The 17,914-nt window shown below is 31.0% G+C and overlaps 1 protein-coding gene across 2 annotated transcripts in view; it reads left to right on the forward strand.

Annotated features, from left to right (window-relative positions):
* LOC107436161 (SAM and SH3 domain-containing protein 1) overlaps positions 1–17,914 on the forward strand; it is an 82,481-nt gene that overhangs the window by 58,248 nt on the left and 6,319 nt on the right. For both annotated transcript variants that reach the window (XM_043040329.2, XM_043040330.2), the window contains exons 4-11: positions 969–1,124; positions 2,868–3,259; positions 4,384–4,455; positions 6,024–6,161; positions 7,837–7,912; positions 9,951–10,102; positions 13,741–13,947; positions 16,908–17,049. In XM_043040329.2, coding sequence (XP_042896263.1) covers positions 969–1,124; positions 2,868–3,259; positions 4,384–4,455; positions 6,024–6,161; positions 7,837–7,912; positions 9,951–10,102; positions 13,741–13,947; positions 16,908–17,049 — 1,335 coding nt within the window. The remainder of the gene's footprint in view (positions 1–968; positions 1,125–2,867; positions 3,260–4,383; positions 4,456–6,023; positions 6,162–7,836; positions 7,913–9,950; positions 10,103–13,740; positions 13,948–16,907; positions 17,050–17,914) is intronic.

Here is a 17,914-nt window from a genome sequence, read left to right on the forward strand (position 1 = left end):
AATATCTGTTTTTTATTCGCAATTTCGAATGCGTTTACCACCGAAATGAATTATTTTCTTCAGAACCTTACAAAAACTCTTTCATATATTACGGAAACGTTATATTCTGTTAATACTTTGTAGAAATTCTTTTGAAAGTTTATTCACTGAAAAAATTCAGGATCAAATTACTGTCACCCTGAGTGCAGTATCTATAAAATCCATTTTAGTGTTGAATTCAATTTTACCGCGAAATTTTATATCATAATTTTTACAGTAATATTTATTTAACTACAGTGAAATTACGACCAATATTACTGTAAAATTTACGATACATCAGATTTTTCGTTGCTTAAAATGTTACGGTAAAAGTGGATTTATGGTAATAAGTACAATTACTTTGATTACCAGTTCTTTCTACCGTTATATGATCTGGAATTTTTTTTTATAGTTAGGCTTTTGAAGATCTTGGAAACAGAAATATTTTAAGCACATTCATTTTTTTACAAATACATTTACATTTACATACAAACATAAATGGTGCTATTATCATTTTGAATATTAGAATAGGTTCAAAAATCCAAAATAAATATAATTCATAATAAACTTTATGATCTGATTTTTATAGCAAACATAACAAATTCTTTAATTGTTATCATTTGTCATGCTGACATGATTGTACCAAAAATTGTTATAAGATTTTTTTTCCTTTTAAAACATCACTTCAGCACATATAGTTATTAAGATTCTTGGCATATTTTGAATTAATATGTAATTATTTTTAAAATAATATAACCCGTTTGAAAAATTTAAATATAAAACTCTTTTGTGGATTTTAATAACTAATGTCTCCAATAATAGATCAAACAGCTGCTCAGTTCAAATTTTGTAAGCTCTTTAGACAAGTAAAACCCCAATAACTTATCAATAATTTACAATTTTAAATCATATACATTAATTTTTAATGCAAACGTTTTTTCTTTCTTTAGACAAGAATTGTCTGGATGCAACAGGAAAAAAGAGAATTGGCATTGGAAAGTTCTTCCGCCATCTTAAGAGTGCGAATTCTTCTCCCAGGCATGTGCTGAAACCTTTTTGTAAGAGCAACTCCTCCTTTTCTCAAGGGGAACGATCAGAGGTTGATGGTGAGTAAATTTAATGTTTTGATAACATACATGGGGCCAATTTTGAATGACTGCATCTAGAGTTATAAAAGTGGTGTCTAAATGCAGTACAGACGAGACTCTACCACTTACAGCCCCACCTGATGGAAAACTGTGGAGTTATTGTTTCTACGATGCAAAATACACTGAAGAACCAAAAAAACTGGTACAGGCATGAGTATGCAAATAAAGGGGTATGGAGCCAATCAAAGTACAGCGCTGCAATCGGCAGCGCGTATATAAGACAACGAGTGTCTAGCACAGTTCTTAGATCATTTACTGCTGCTACAGTGCCAGGTTATACAGATTTAAGTGATTTTGAACGTGGTGTTATAGTCGGCGCACGGGAGATAGGACATAACATCTCCGAGATAGCAATGAAATTTAGATTTTCAAGTACGACCATTCCACAAGTATACCGTGAGTATCGGAAATCCGGTAAAACATCAAATCTACGACATCGCTGGGATATTTGGGATGCCTTGCAACGTGGTGTCCAGAAGATATTCCCACCCCCTCTTACTCCCACTCGTTTATGGACAGCCCTGCAGGATTCATGGTGTCAATTATCTCCAGCACTACTTTACGTCGTGTTGCGGCACTTCTGCGTGCTCGCGGGGGCCCTGCACGATATTAGGCAGGTGTACCAGTTTTTTTGGCTCTTCAGCGTAGAATGAAAATATGAGTTACGTAATTCTTGAACATCATTCACAAGAGGAGACCACTTACACCGCCACGTGATGGAAAACTGTGGTGTTATTGTTTCTACGATACAAAATAGAATGAAAATATGAGTTATATAGTTCTAGAACATCATTCATTGATTTTGTACCTTGTTAATATTAATGCCAAGAAAAGAAAGCTAAAAACGCGCATTTGTTTGCTTACAGATATCCACTCAGTGACATAACATAACGATAACAAGATTAAAAACATTTCTTATTGAAGATAATTGAAGAAATATCATGATTCTCTTAACCTTAACCGATTCGAAACGGTTAACCCCGTATAACTACTCAAAGTGATTTATCTTCATATTCACAGTTACCGTCAGCACGTGGATGTAATGTCTAGAGGAGTTTTCGTAATAACTGGACATTCTGAAACCATAAACAAACAAATACGCGTTTTAAGCTTCCTTTTCTTGCATTAAATATTTACGATGATACTCAATAACTATATAACTCAATCCTTTCCTTGTATCTGATACATTTTTCAAAACAGCAACGCTGAATACGCAATATTCGAACCTATCGCGCAGTAAACGATTTCATCTTGTAACCTTCAGCCACCTTAGACCTTCACACCATATGAAGAAGGTGATTACAGACTTCGTGTGGCACCCTATGTTTAAAATTCAATAATTTACATGAATATATTATAAGTTGAATAACTCCTTGTGAAACAGTAACATTTGGTAGCAAATTTTAGTCTGGCAATACATTAGCAACTGCGACCTCAGACAGTGTATTCTTATTAAAGAACCTTTTTTTGCTGGTTAATAACCGTGGTAGATAACCGTGCTGTTTAAATAATCGTAGTGTTGCCAGATTGGCAACACTGCGCCGGAAAGGGTTAAAGATAAATTGATTTTTAAAGCTCATCACCCTAAATTGTAAAAAAAAAAAAAAAAATGACCTAGCTTTTATGTGATACGCTCTTACTTTTAGAATATTTTATTGAATAGGTAAAAAAAAATTTTTTGAACTGTACAAATTTTTACAGAAGCACCATCTGACGACTTCTACTCCTTTACATCTAAAATATCCAGTGAGTCTCAGTCCTGTAGTGAACTGCTTCCTACTCACAAGAAACAAGTTTTCAATACAGCTTCGCCGAACCACGCTGATCACGCGTCCAGTGACTCCACGAAAAAATGCAATTCTATACTTGCTACTGAAGATCCTAAAACAGCACCAAAAACGTGCAACGGAGATTGTGGAAACATTATGTGCAGTCTCAGTCCTGCATTCATTGATGATAACTTAGATGAAACAAAAAACACATCCACGTCAACAGTTTCTGAAAACGCATCATTGGATGGAAGTTTGAGAAGAAGAACGAAATCTGAAGGGTGTTACTCATCAGCTTACAGAAGCAAAAGTGGAAAAAGAAATGTAAGTAGATTGTGAGGTGGAGGAATTATTTAAGATATAAATTTGCTTTCAATTTTTTTCTTGTTAAATGCTAAAAAAAATCTTGCTGGACATACCAAAATTTATCAAAAAATAATGTTGAAAGCTCGGATTTTTGTTTAAAATGTGTGAGTTTTTTTTTGGTCCCTAATGGCAGTATATAGTTATGTATGGAATATCATTTCGGGTAAATGGCCTGCGCTGTTTTACTAGGCGTATTCTTTTGTCGACACTTTCAGTAACTATTTATTGACGTTGAACAGCCGACCCAATTCTGAGTTTACGACTACCAATGTTCAAGTCCGTAACTTTGTAATTTTGTGCTCAACCCTTAAGACAAGAGAACTCCCAATTGAAGCATAGGGACAAACTAGCCTTTGCAGAGCACTTTTTGATGGAACTAATCCACATTTACGTTACGGGTAAAGGGTAGCCACGGAAATCTCGCATGGTTAGCCCAACGGCAAGGGTACTCAAAACCCATGATCCGTCTACCACTGAGGATATTTTACATCAGCACTGTGGTTGGTGCGAACTGGGAGCAGATTACGTATCAACCTGCCACTGCTGGGATTGGAACCTGGATCACCTCATTGGTAGGGACACTCTCTATCCCTCTTGCCACCGCGGCTGTTGAATGACCATTTGGCTTTAATGTGTCTGAATTTAGTTGATTCTGCCTCACTTAACACCTTCAGAGAGTGAGTCATTAAGGACTAGTAAGCATAAACGCTAGAAAAGAACAACGATATGAAAAGAGCACGACGTGACTGACCAATCCATTTAAAACACTAAATTACACAACCAGGGTAATGACTCAACATTGCTCAGCAATGAAAACACATAGTTCTTCCCTGTCAAATGTATTTTGTCAACTCAATTTCGTTAATTTTTGTCAGTTGTCACTCTTTTATTTATCTTTTCGTTGACAACATTTTGTAACACAAATAGTACTAACTTCAAATCTGGTGTGAATTTCGTGGCAGTGTTTATTACTCTTAATGTTTCTTAGTTTCTGTGCTTAGTTCTTAAATTGTTATCTTGCTTTTATATTTTTCTCTTTTCTTATCAAAAATATTAATTAAAAAAGTTAATTTTATTCTTAGAACCCAAGCTTAGACTCATCTAGAGAACTTCTATCTCCTCCCGGTCTTGAGGATTCTGACGAAGTCGATCAGGTAAGTGGCCATACCCAAGTGCAGTGCAAAAAAGAAAAGCGAACAGCTCAATAACTTTTAGTATCGGATGTTCAAGAATTGGGTCACATACTTAACGGAATAAGGGCCTAACCTTAACTATGCTAATTAATTTGTATAGGAAATATTTTACGTTACGAAATCAGTCACAAAAACGTACTTTATCTGAATGAACATATCTTTCTTATCTTTCTCCCTCATATATTTAGACGCTATATGAAGATTTGTTAGTGCTTATTTCAATATTAAACGCATTTCGATGGTTCAAAGAATTCGTATTTTTAAATTTTTAGCTGTTAGGAACTATTCGGCTGATTCCATGCAAAATTTGGGTTATGCCATTTGAAATTACGTATATTAAATTGCTGTTAAAATTTAATTGTCTCACAATTCAAAATATTTCGACCCTTAAAATAAACAATGAAAAAATTAGAAATAACTATGACAAAATAATTTTTGTATGTAAATTTCTTTGGATGAACGAGTTTTGTAATTGTGCAAAATGGCTTCGATTCTATCGTTTTTAAAAGATCAATTCTAAGAAGCGAAGTACCAAAAATAAAATAAAGATTAAAGAGTTCACACTTTTGATTGCTTTCCTGCTTAAACTAATAAGACTAAATTTTTTCAGATGGGTAACATCTTTATATTAGAACCAAAAGTCAAGAACCAAAAGTTGTATGTTTATCTCGTGAAAGTACGTTTTTATGTCCGATTTCCTAATTTCGAACATAGTTTGCATTAATAAATCAGTATATTTAACGTTTAACGGAATCATAGCACGCAAAAATCTGATCATTAGACCAAAAGTTATTAAGTTGAATATAATGAAGTCGAATAAAAGGAATTCGAATATTAATATCGATTTCTCAGGAACTATTTACCCGATTTTACCCAAAATTTGTATTTTGACATGTAAAATTACATACTTTAAAATTACTTATAGAATTGTGTACCGTATTATTCAATTTTTTTTCTGACTACTACTAAACAAAAATATTAAAAAATGATAAATATTACCAAAATTTATTTTTTAATTGAAATTTTATAAATGTGTGCAAAATTTTTCAATTCGCTTAAAAAATGTCTCGAGATATGGGGAAATACGCACAAAGTGAAATTAACATTAAGAGGTCCAAACTTCGTATCGCTCTTCTGACCAAACTATGGGGACCATATTTCTTAGATTGCAGCTACCCCCTCGATATTTTCGGAATGAAAAATCCGAATCAGTTGAAAAAACGGAATGTTTATCCAGAAAATGTACGTTTTTGTGTCTGATTTAGTAACTTAAAATATCGTTTGCATTAATTAATTGCATATTTGATGTTACCCCCTCAAACCATTAAGATTGAGTCCTAGAACGTGAAGTTCCGATCATTCGATCAAAAGTTATTCAGGGTTGTTTTTTTTTGGCGCACTGTACATTATTTCCCTCTACTTTTATTTTGTATGGAATAATCTCACTGTCTAAATATGGCAGTGTGTATTTTATGCATCAGAAATATAATTATTTGAAACATAGTGTTAATTTTTTATTTTATTTCTAGGAGCAATGTGATTATCCTCGTTTACCTCTTAGTTCTTCATCGTCGTCGACTTGGAGTGGAAAAGTGAAGGATCTTAAACGAGAAATGAAGCACCGAATCGGTCGATTGCGATCTCCTAAAATTTGCAATAAATCACTAGTTAGTAATTTCATGTTTAAATACTTATGAAATAGGAAAAAAAATCATCAGAGTAGTCAGCTCTAATGTTTTGAAGTCTTTTTAAACTGAAAAAAAAAATCTAATATTTTCTGTATCAAGGAAATATTTTCGCAACAGTCCATTCAGTGGCGTAGCTAGGAGCTTTACAACTTGGTTACCAATGGCATGAGTGTGGCAATATGGTCAGTCTTGCGTCCAAGTTACCTATATATCCCACATAAGCTGGTGCATATGTATTTGAAGCTGGATGGGCTTCACTGAGGATCGATCTTAAGATCTTAACAATGACAGCTCAGTGCGTTTAATCATTGAGCCATTGTTGTTCAATTTCTTTTAAGAGTTAATGTAAAATTTTCTATTATAGTTTCGATTTCAGTTGGAAATATAAAATTCCAATAAAAACCAGAATTGCATACCTGTATAAAGCTCTACTTATAAATATAGGTTAATTTGCAATAAATCACTAGTTAGTAATTTCATGTTTAAATATTTATGAAATAGAAAAAAAAACATCAGAGTAGTCAACTCTAATGTTTTGATGCCTTTTTAAACTGAAAAAAATCTAATATTTTCTGTATCAAGGAAATATTTTCACAACAGTCCTTTGTGTCCTGGCGATCAAAGCTTTACAACTTGGTTACCAATGGCATGAGTGGGGCAATGTGGTCAGTATTGCGTCCGAGCTACCTATATTTCTCACAGAAGCTGGTGCATATCGATTTGAAGCTGGATGGGCTTCACTGAGCATCGATCTCAAGATCTTAACAATGACAGCTCAGTGCGTTTAATCATTGAGCCATTGCTGATCAATTTCTTTTTAAAGTTAATGTAAAATTTTCTATTACAGTTAGTTTCGATTTCAGTTGGAAATATAAAATTCCAATAAAAACCACAATTGCATACCTGTACAAAGCTCTACTTATAAATGAAGGTTAATGAAACGCTATCTATACTTATAAATAAATATGTATGTTTACATATAGTTCATATTTCTTTATAATGGTCAATATTCTCCCGAATATATTATATATATCAAATTTGTTTCTTACTTTAAATACCTTTTTCCAAGTTACTAATATTCGAACTCTTAAAGAATTTGTGAAATTATATTTGTCTCTTTATGTACAGTATCTGGATTTTTATTATAATAATACAGCACATAATATATCCATTATCTGTTGTTATTAGCACTTATGTCGAAACCAATCAGTAAGCCTGATTGAAATTAAAAATTTAAGGCAGAGGGTTTCTTGTTTTTTCAGTGGCGCCATATATGGCCAAGAATACGACTTCAGCTACACAAACTTTACAGGTAGGAACTAATCATACTCCACTCATTCATCTATGGATCGTAATTTTGACTTGAACCAGAGAACGATCAATCTCAGTACCTCTGAGGTATTATAATTTGTCATGGGAACTTAGAGGACTTTGTGACCTCGACATAATTAACGTGCACAGTCACCATTTAATACATGGGGATTCTTCGGCCGGTTGGATTCTAACTCTCGTGGACACGAGCACTATGTCCTGCCTACCAGGCTATCCTAGCCTCATTACACACTGTGATAAACTAATATAATTAATAACACAAAAAAGTTTTCAAATTTATTTGTTTATTCATCAGTTAAAATTATTGTTTACTTTTCTACAGGTCAATGAGAATAAAGATGCATGCGAGAAATCGAATTCAACAGAAAAGTGTTTAGAAAAAAATGAATCTTCAGCAAGTAAGTGGTAAATTGTCATTTTTATAATTTTTTTTTTCATTTGGAAAATATTAGAACCGATTTGTTTCATTATGCGCAACTCACTAATGACTCAGAGACCTTATTTTATTAATCATTTATACATGTTTTAGGCAAATGCCAGATTAAAAAAACTGTTTAAAATCTAACAAAATTGTGTAAAAGATTTGAAAAGGAAGTGGGATACTGTCTATATTTCTTTGTCCCTTATGCTAATTGTTTTGTATACTGTAAAAAGGCGTTTCTTAATATTGAGCAAAAATTTGTCAAAAGATCCAAAGCAAATATCTTCGAATTTCAAAAACCTTTATTCATTAATTAGCATGTCTTTCTCACCATTTAATTGTTTGAGCGTATCACTAGACTCAATAATGAATATATGGGGTTTTTGCAATCTATTATATTTGTATGGGAGCTGTTTTGATACATTTTTGCTCAATTTTGACAAACGATTTTTTACAGTACATAATTACAGTAATTTATAAAAGGAAATCACAACTTTGATCTCTTTCCGATTAGCTAGGGTATTGAAATCTTAACTGGCTCTCAGTGCTAGATGACAATTCAAGATAAAATTGCTTCCTGAATAGTGCAAGCAAAGTTAATCAGTATCAAATCACCAATTAAAGTTACAACTATTTTTTGACCTATACAATTTAACAGACGCAAAACTAAAATTAAAACACTAATAGGATGTAATTAATAATTTAAAAATCATGATTTTGAAATTCACTAATGAGGGTAAATAATGTCAGACCTGAAATCAAAAACTATGGATAAGTAAGATTCGTTATATACTTCTAGCGAAACCGAAAATAATTCGTTAACTTTTTTTAAGTGATGAGTCTTGCGTTTTTAATTTTAGATTAGATAAAAATGAATATATTTTCTTCATTTTAGTCTGTTTAAAGTTAGTCAATTAAAGTTACAACTACTTTTTGACCTGTTCAATTTAACAGACGCAAAACTAAAATTAAAACACTAATAGGATAAAATTAATAATTTAAAAATCATGATTTTGAAATTCACTAATGAGGGTAAATAATGTCAAACCTGAAATCAAAAACTATGGATAAGTAAAATTCATTATATACTTCTAGCGAAACCGAAAATAATTCGTTAACTTTTTTTAAGTGATGAGTCTTGCGTTTTTAATTTCAGATTAGATAAAAATGAATATATTTTCTTCATTTTAGTCTGTTTAAAGTTAGTCAATTAAAGTTACAACTACTTTTTGACCTATACAATTTAACAGACGCAAAACTAAAATTGAAACGCTAATAGGATGGAATTAATAATTTAAAAATTATGATTTTGAAATTCACTAATGAGGGTAAATAATGTCAGACCAGAAATCAAAAACTATGGATAAGTAAGATTCGTTATATACTTCTATCGAAACCGAAAATAATTCGTAAACTTTTTTTAAGTGATGAGTCTTACGTTTTTAATTTTAGGTCTGACAAAAATAAAGATATTTTCTTTTTTAGTCCGTTTTAAATACGCAATTGTTTAAATTTTAATTTTATTATTACTGACAAAAATACATTTTGAATTGCGATTTAATTCGTTCGTTTTGATGAATTTTACTGTGCACTTTTTTCCCCTCAATGGATAATCGGTATGTTGTAAGCTGAATATAAAACGGTTTTTTTATCATCATATTAATTCAAATAACATCGCCCTTCTTCAAATCGCGGTTTTTTAAAATTTATTTTCATATTTTAAATCTAGGAAGAAAGTAAGGACAGTCTTCAATAGACATCGATTTAAAAATTACGTCAGAAGTTACGCAAAATTATTTATTTTCTCTTAATGGATTGTTCGTAGCATATTTCTATTTTTTTTACATCTATATTAAACAAACTCCAATAAGCTAAAAAGAAAAAAAAAGCGGCTTTTCACACTTGAATTAATTCAAACGCAAAGCTTTTCTGTAAATTACGGTACACAATACAGAAATTGCCTCAGTTCGACCCCTGTTTTGGCAATCATTAATCACACCTGTTATTTGTTTCAGGTCATCAGAATCCTACATCAAATAGCAATCATGGATTCATTTGTTCTGGGGAGGAGGTATCATTGACAGAATGCAAGGGAATCTTAGGCAAGGCTCGTGCTCTGGTCGACTGCACTCCAGGCCCATATGATAAAGAAGGTCTCGCTTTTAAGGTATATCTGATTGTTTTCAAATGGAACCTTTGTGAGATTTATCTATTTTTATATCGATAACGATTTAATGCTGGGAAAACAATATGTAATCGAAGTGATATTGGGTGCACGTTGGGATCGATTGCTAATAGGGCGTGACTTCAACTTCTGGATTGGATTAGAATAGACTGATTTAAAGACACTACAACTTGGTTGCAATAGACTAATTCAAAGCCTAGGGCTTAACATAAACAACTAGATTATAATAAACACTACCATTAGGTTATAATAAGCTAATTCAAAACCTAGACCGTAACATCAACCACTAGGTTATGTTATAATATACTGATTCAAAGATTCTATCACTAAGTTGTAATAGACTACTAATTTAAAACTTAGGCTTAACTTCAACCATTAGATTATAATAAACTGATTCAAAATTACTATCAATATTAATTCAAAATCTATAGTGGTTGCAACCACTAGGTAATAATAGAATGATTAAAAGCTATAGCGTAACATCAACCAATAGGTTATAATAGACTAATTTAAAACCTAGGGCGTAGCTTCAACCATTAGGTTATAATAGATTGATTAAAAGATACTACCACTAGGTTATAATAGACTAATTCAAAACCTATTGCGTAACATCGAACACTAGGCTATAATCGACTAATTCACAGACACTATCATTAGGTCATTTTCGACTAATACAAAAACTAGGACGTAACAACAACCACTAAGTAATAATAGACTAATTCATAGACATTACCACTAGGATACACACCTTACTTTCAATAACTATTATATTAAACCTTCCGGTCGTATGGTTGCTCTCAGCCACCAATAGATATTGAGTATTAACAATATACGACCGCAAGCGTTCGATTATGTGTCTGAGATTGAACTTCGATAAATCCAAAAAAGTTGCAGCAGATTTGAAGTTGTGTTGATTCTTAAAAATCCAGCGTAATAATAATGACCACATAATCACTAAAGGAATAATTGTAACAAATGAAAAATGAATTGCTGTACCTTAACATAAATCATTTTTGCAGGGACTTAATCAAAATTTGACAATTATTGAGCAAAATAACTTATAAACTTAAAATTAAGCAGATCAAATAACATTAAATTATAACAAGCACTTTCTTTAAGTAGCGGAGGATTGCTCGCTTCAACCAAGTTGTATAAAATAAGAAAAAACTAACTTTTTATGCTTTTTTTAAAAATTGTCTACAGCAGTGAACTTATCGGACAAATAGCTGACAGTATTAAACATTTTCAGGTGTATATTAGAATGGACAATAGACATATAAATAAAAATAAATCTTTTCATAATTTTTTGTTACTATAAGAGTTGAAAAGCTTCGATTTCAATCAGAAAAATAGACTTATTTGAAGTTTTACAGAATATTCTTTTTTCTGCAGTAATGCTGGATTTAAAAAATGTTTTTCACATCAATTATCAATTTTAGCATCCTCACTAGGTCTTGATATTATATGATATATTTTAGGAATTTTTAATATAGAGAGAGTAAATTTGGAAATTGCCTTAACAATGCAAAAAAAAAAAGTCAACACCTAGAATAACTTCTGATCTAATGATCAGATTTTCATGACTAAGACAATTCGAGACCCTAATCTTTAATATACTAATTGATTAGTGCAAACGATATATAATGTTACAAAATCGGACACAAAAATGTACAGTGCGCAAAAAAAAAATTCAATAAATAAATAAACGGACCACCCTGAATAACTTTTGACCTAATGACTCGGATCCTCGCGTTCTAGGACTCTATCTTAATGGATCGAGGGAAGTGACTTTAAATATGCTAATTAATTAGTGCAGACGATATTTTAAGTTGCAAAATCAAACACAAAAACACATGTTCTCTGAGTAAACATACCGTTTTTTTCGACGAATTCGGATCTCTGACTCCCAAAATATAGGCCGCCATCTGGGAATTATGGTCCCCATAGTTTGGTCAGCAGATCGGTTCAAAGTTTGGACCCTTTTAATGTTAATTTCACTTTTTGCATATTTCGCCATAACGCGAGAAATTTTTAAGAGAACTGAAAATTTTTTGTACCGAATTATAAAAATTATTTATTCAAAAATAATTTTACTTAAAAAATTAATTTTATTATATATTTATTATTTCTTATAAATTTATTTAATAGTTGTAATTTATTTAATAGTAAATAATAATAGTTGAAAAAATTTAAATTGTAAGGTATACAGTTTTTTACATTATTTTAAAAAAATATAATTTTACTTAGCAAAATACAAAATTTGAGCGCAATCGGTCAAATAGTTCCTAAGAAATCGAATTTTGAAAAAATCTTTATTAAAAATTTGATTTCTCAGGAACTATTCGACCGACAACGTTCAAATTTTGTATTTTTCCATGTAAACCACATACTTTGAAACGATGTGAAAATTTTATACATTACAATTCAAAATTTTTTTCGACTATTATTAAATAAATTAATAAAAAATCATAAGTATTTACTAAGAATTATTTTTAACGTGAAATTATTTTTGGATAAACTAATTTTATAACTTTACGCATAAAGTTTTCAGTTCGTTTAAAAAATTTTCGTGGTATTGCGAAATGCGCAAAAAATAAAATTAATATTAAGGGGTCCAAATTTTGGACCGCTCTCTTGACCAAGTATGGGGACCATAATTCCCAAATTACGGCTACCCCCTCCCCTTTATTTCGGGCATCAGAAATCTGAATCTGGCGAAAAAAAGGTATGTTTATTCAGAGAAAGTTGTTTTTGTGTCTGATTTCGTAACTGAAAATATCGTCTATACTAATTAATAAGCATATTTGAAGTCACCCCTCAAACTATTGATTCCTGGAACTTGAAGATATAATCATTAGATCAAAAGTTATTTGGGGTGGTTAGTTTATTTTATTGCTCATTGTACTTTCTTTAAAAAGACATATATTTTTTTCGAAGTATTTAGATTTTTGAATTTTAATCTGGTTCCAAATATAGTTCCAATAATTTAGACGAGGCAGAATTTGAAAACTTGTGACCCCTTAATGTTAATTTTATTTTTTCCGTATTTCGCGATATCTCTTGAACTTTCTTACCTAATTGAATTATTTTTGCACACAATTATTAAATTCGTTGATCCGAAGTTGATTTCATGCAAATAATTATATTTTAGTTATTATTTTTTGTGTGAGATAATCTTTTTATAAGCGAATTTTATAATTGTGTGCACATTTTTTCTTAGATCCTCATAAAAGGTTTTTGAGATATGGTTAAAAACGCAATAAGTAAATATAGCATTAGGGAGGCTAAACTTACGTTACATGCCTAAACTGTTGGAACTATATTTTCCAGATCATGTCTTTAGGGTCATGTCTCTCCCTCTCCACGTCTTTAGGGTCTGTCTGCTGAAGAACAAAAAAGAGGGATATTTATTCAGAAGAAATGCGTTTTTGTGCCAGATTTCGTAATTTAAAATATCTTTCACTCTAATTGGTTAGCATATTTCAATTTAGTTCCTCGGACTAGTTAAGATTGAGTACGGATACCTGAAAAACGTATTATCAAAGCAAAAGTTCTTCTGTGTGTCCACTTTATTTACGCGCACTATTCCGCTTCATATTTAATTGAGTTCATGTTTATAGAAAGGTGATGTAATTGATATCTTGGCTAAGTCCAGCTCTGGCTATTGGGTTGGAAGATTCAAGAAACAAATTGGCCTTTTCAAATGTAACAATGTTGAAGAATTTCAAAATGGAGGAAAGAAAGAATTTCAGAGAAATTATTCATATGAACAAACGCTTGCATCACCCACCTCACTTGAAGAGCTTTTAGAGAAGCTGGACTTAAAGGTAAGGAAATAATATCTCTGTCTATAGTGATAGTGTGCGAAGTAAAAAGAAATTAAGCTTAATAAAGAATAGTAAACCATAACAACCTCTGTTAAACGAATCAAAGTGTTTATATCTGTTAAATATCTCACTTATGCTATCTCTAACGTCAACTTCTTATTAGATAAAGTAATTCAAATTATCCAAAAGAGAAAAATATAAGAGTCTATTTGATATTTTTTTACACTGCGTTGGGTATAAAAGCGCTGTTTTCCCCAAACAAACGTTTTGGACACCGGTGTCATTTTTTGTATATTCTTTTCTATATATAAAAAAAACAAACTAATAGTTACTAAAAAATTCGGTTAGATTATCAGAATTATATTTGTACTAAAATATAAAATTAAAAAATAAGTAGTGTAAAATTTTTTATTTACATTCATTTGTATAAAAAATTATCTAAAAATAAAATTCAAATTTCTGATAAAATTTATAATAAAANACTGAAATTTCTTTGAGTAAGGCTGAAAGGAAAAGTTTCTTTTTATTGTCTTATATTTTTTAAAGAACAAAAAATAATGTTATTTAACAAAATTACTTAAGGAAACTATATATATATATATATATATATATATATTGTCATTTTGAAACTAATTTTAACGCTTCCAACAATCGAAAATATGTATGCAGGCATTTTATCTTCATATCATTAGTTCGCAACTTTTATTATTTCATAAAACATATTTACAATTGTTAATGTTTCATATCTTACTATTATTCAAAGAAAACTATACTTATTAATATTTGTGTTATGGATTATAAACTTTAATACTTACGACTACTTTTACAGATTCTAAACTTTTTAAAATAAAGAACAATTTTAACTGAAGAACTATTTTAAAATAAAGCTTTTGGAAAAATCTGATGTTCAAAATGATGCAGCCCCATCTTGATTTTAATTATTCTTTTGAAATGAAATACAACTTATATTTTTTTGTGGGATACCTAAGTGATATTTTTGTAACCTGAGTAAAAATTAACACTTTGGAACATTATGGTTTTTTAAGAATAACAAAACATTATGCATTAAACTAAATATTATACATTCCTAAACAAACATTAAATATTATACATTCCTAAACAAACATTAAACATTATACATTCCTAAACAAACATTATACATTAAACATTATGTCATTCAGATAGTGTAATTCAACATATTCCAAGCAGAATAATTCATAATTATTGAGGCACCAATTTCGAATGATTCACTTAATTCGAATGATTTACTTCTTACGCATTGAAACAAGATGACTGCAATAAAAGGCCAATGAAATAAATTGGGAGCAAAAATCAATATAACCTACTCAAGAAAAAAAAAAATAGAGGACAGATGAAGTTAAGGGTCTTAAAATTGAAGAAAGGGCGTGAGTATTTTCCCATTTTTCTCGTCATTCACAGGTGTCTAAAAAAGAAATAAAAATTAAATTTGGATGAAGCAGCTGAAAGTGATAAGTTGTTAAGATTGTCAATCGATTTTCACTTTTCTGTGAAATAGTTCCAGATGGTGGTAAAAATACTTTTATTTGTTGTAATAGGACTAGTTCTGTTCAGCTTTTAAGACAAAACTTTAACAAAGATCACGCGTAATTCAAATAAATCTTCTGCTGATGGAACGTATGCAATCATTGAAAATAATAAATATTTTTTAAAAAAGAAACACGTTTGAAAAAGTAATTTTCATTCAAATTTAATATAGATTTTAATTAATTTTTCCATTTTTTTACTTTTTCATGCTTTTCAGAGACATCAAGTAACAAAAACAGAAAATAATTTTACTCATAATTTAATTTATCATGCCATCAGTTTACAGAAAATAGAAAACATTTTTTTTTAAAAAAAAGTTTGGAGTGATGGTTTCTGAAATAGTTTTTTTTAATGTTTTTCTTTTATTATTTACGTGCACCAGTTTTTGAATAATTAAATAAGCTTATGTGTATTGACTTTAAAACGTTGCAGTTTTATTATACTAACACTATTTTAAATCTATTGCCGAAGAAAAACAAAAATAATGTAAATCTGAAATAATGTAAGGAAGTAACAATATAATACAAACAAAAAAGTCAAAACGTAAATCTATCGATTAAAGAAGTTAGAATGGGAAACAACATAGATTTACGTGGTTTGTCCGCTTAATGTTGAATTAGTTCAATGAATCAACTTATCAGTTTTTTTACAATATCGCGAAGAAAGAAAACTTTTTACTTATCGTTAAACTCAAGTTTAAATTAAGTAACATAATATTTATTTACATTTTGATTTTCTTTCTTAGTTTCGTTGTCTAATTCAATATGCAGTGAAGAGCCATTACATTATGACCACCCTGCTAATAACATGTAGGACCACCTTAAGCTCTCAAAACTGCTATCACCCTCCTTGGCATTGATTCCACAAGGTGCTGATAGGTAGCCTGAGGTATCTGGTACCAAGCGCTCACCAACTGGTCCTGCAATTCCCTCACATTGCGAGGGGGTAGCGTGGCAGCACGAATTTGGTTTTCCAAGTAGGAGCACAAATGCTCTATTGGATTAAGGTCAGGTGAATTTGGGGTCCAAGACATGAATTGAAAGTCACTGGAATGCTCCTCGAACCAATCCATGACGATTCGACCCTTATGACATGGTGCATTATCCGGTTGGTAGACACCATACCCCGCAAGAAAAACTGTTGCCATGAATGGGGGAACCTGGTCTGCAACTATGTTCAAGTAGCTTACAGACGTCAGGGATCTTTCTATGAGGATTATGGGTCCTAATGTGCCCCATGAAAACATTGTTCCTGGGCGAGAAAGAGAAACCATGAAAACCTGGGCGAGCCCATTGTTATAGATGGAGGGTGGTCATAATGTAATGGCTTTTCGGTGTATTTTATCGTTCTTTTTAATTTTAATTTTAAGAATTCAAAATTGATTTTTAATTTAGATGTACATGGATAACCTTGTCTTGAATGGATATCATCATATAGACTCTCTGAATGGCATTAAAGAACAAGAATTGCTTTCTATCGGAATTATTAAATCAGAAGATAGAAAGAAATTGCTGAATGCTTTTACTTCTCCAGAAGGTATTTATGTGCAGAAATTTATAGTACTCCACAATTTTTTAAAAATATAATTAAGCAGGCAAGTTGTGAACTTTTGCAATCACTTTCCTAGCAACAATTTTACCTTGACCCCATTTGGGCTCAAAATTAGCTGAATATGGGTTCCTATAAAAACATGCACCGAGGGACCAATATTGGGATGCTTAGATTTTTTAATATCTGTCATAAAATGGCTTTTAATATTGGGCAATAACAATTCTACATAGGGCCGACATTGGCTGAAAAGCATCTTGTGGAATGGGCAATTCTATATAGGGCCGATATTGACCGAATAATGGATATAAAATATTAGGTTAATCTAAGACATTTATTAAGTGCTAATATCGGCATTTTTTACCCTTATTGAATCAAGATTAATGAATATTTTGTCCGATGAATGCCCAAGTTATTTTGCTGCTAAGATTAATAGAAAAGTAGTACAGTAGACACTTAATTAACCAGGATGGTCGGAAAATACTGTGTTCTGGATAAGCAAATATCTCGTATAATTCAATTTATGCAAATTTCGATGAAGAAAATTATAGAAAATGTAAAGTATTGTACAATAATCTCTGTTAGCTAAATTAATTCGAAAGAAAAAAATATATTCAAAAGAAAACAACATCGCGTGTTATTGTTATGTAGATTCACAATTTGTACAGTTAAAAGGAAAAAACAAGGACGCAGTTTATGTCATTGTTTTGTGAAGATTAACTGATAGAAGTTTGTTTTCGTTTTTCATTTACTTTACGACAAATTTTACTAACAAGGGAAACTAGGGAAGTGTGACTCGCCAATTTTGAAATAAACTAGTGGGATGTATGCAGGTGACGAACCTCCTAATGTT

Source organism: Parasteatoda tepidariorum, chromosome 5 (genome assembly GCF_043381705.1).
Source record: "Parasteatoda tepidariorum isolate YZ-2023 chromosome 5, CAS_Ptep_4.0, whole genome shotgun sequence".
NCBI classification, from domain to species: Eukaryota; Metazoa; Arthropoda; class Arachnida; order Araneae; family Theridiidae; genus Parasteatoda; species Parasteatoda tepidariorum.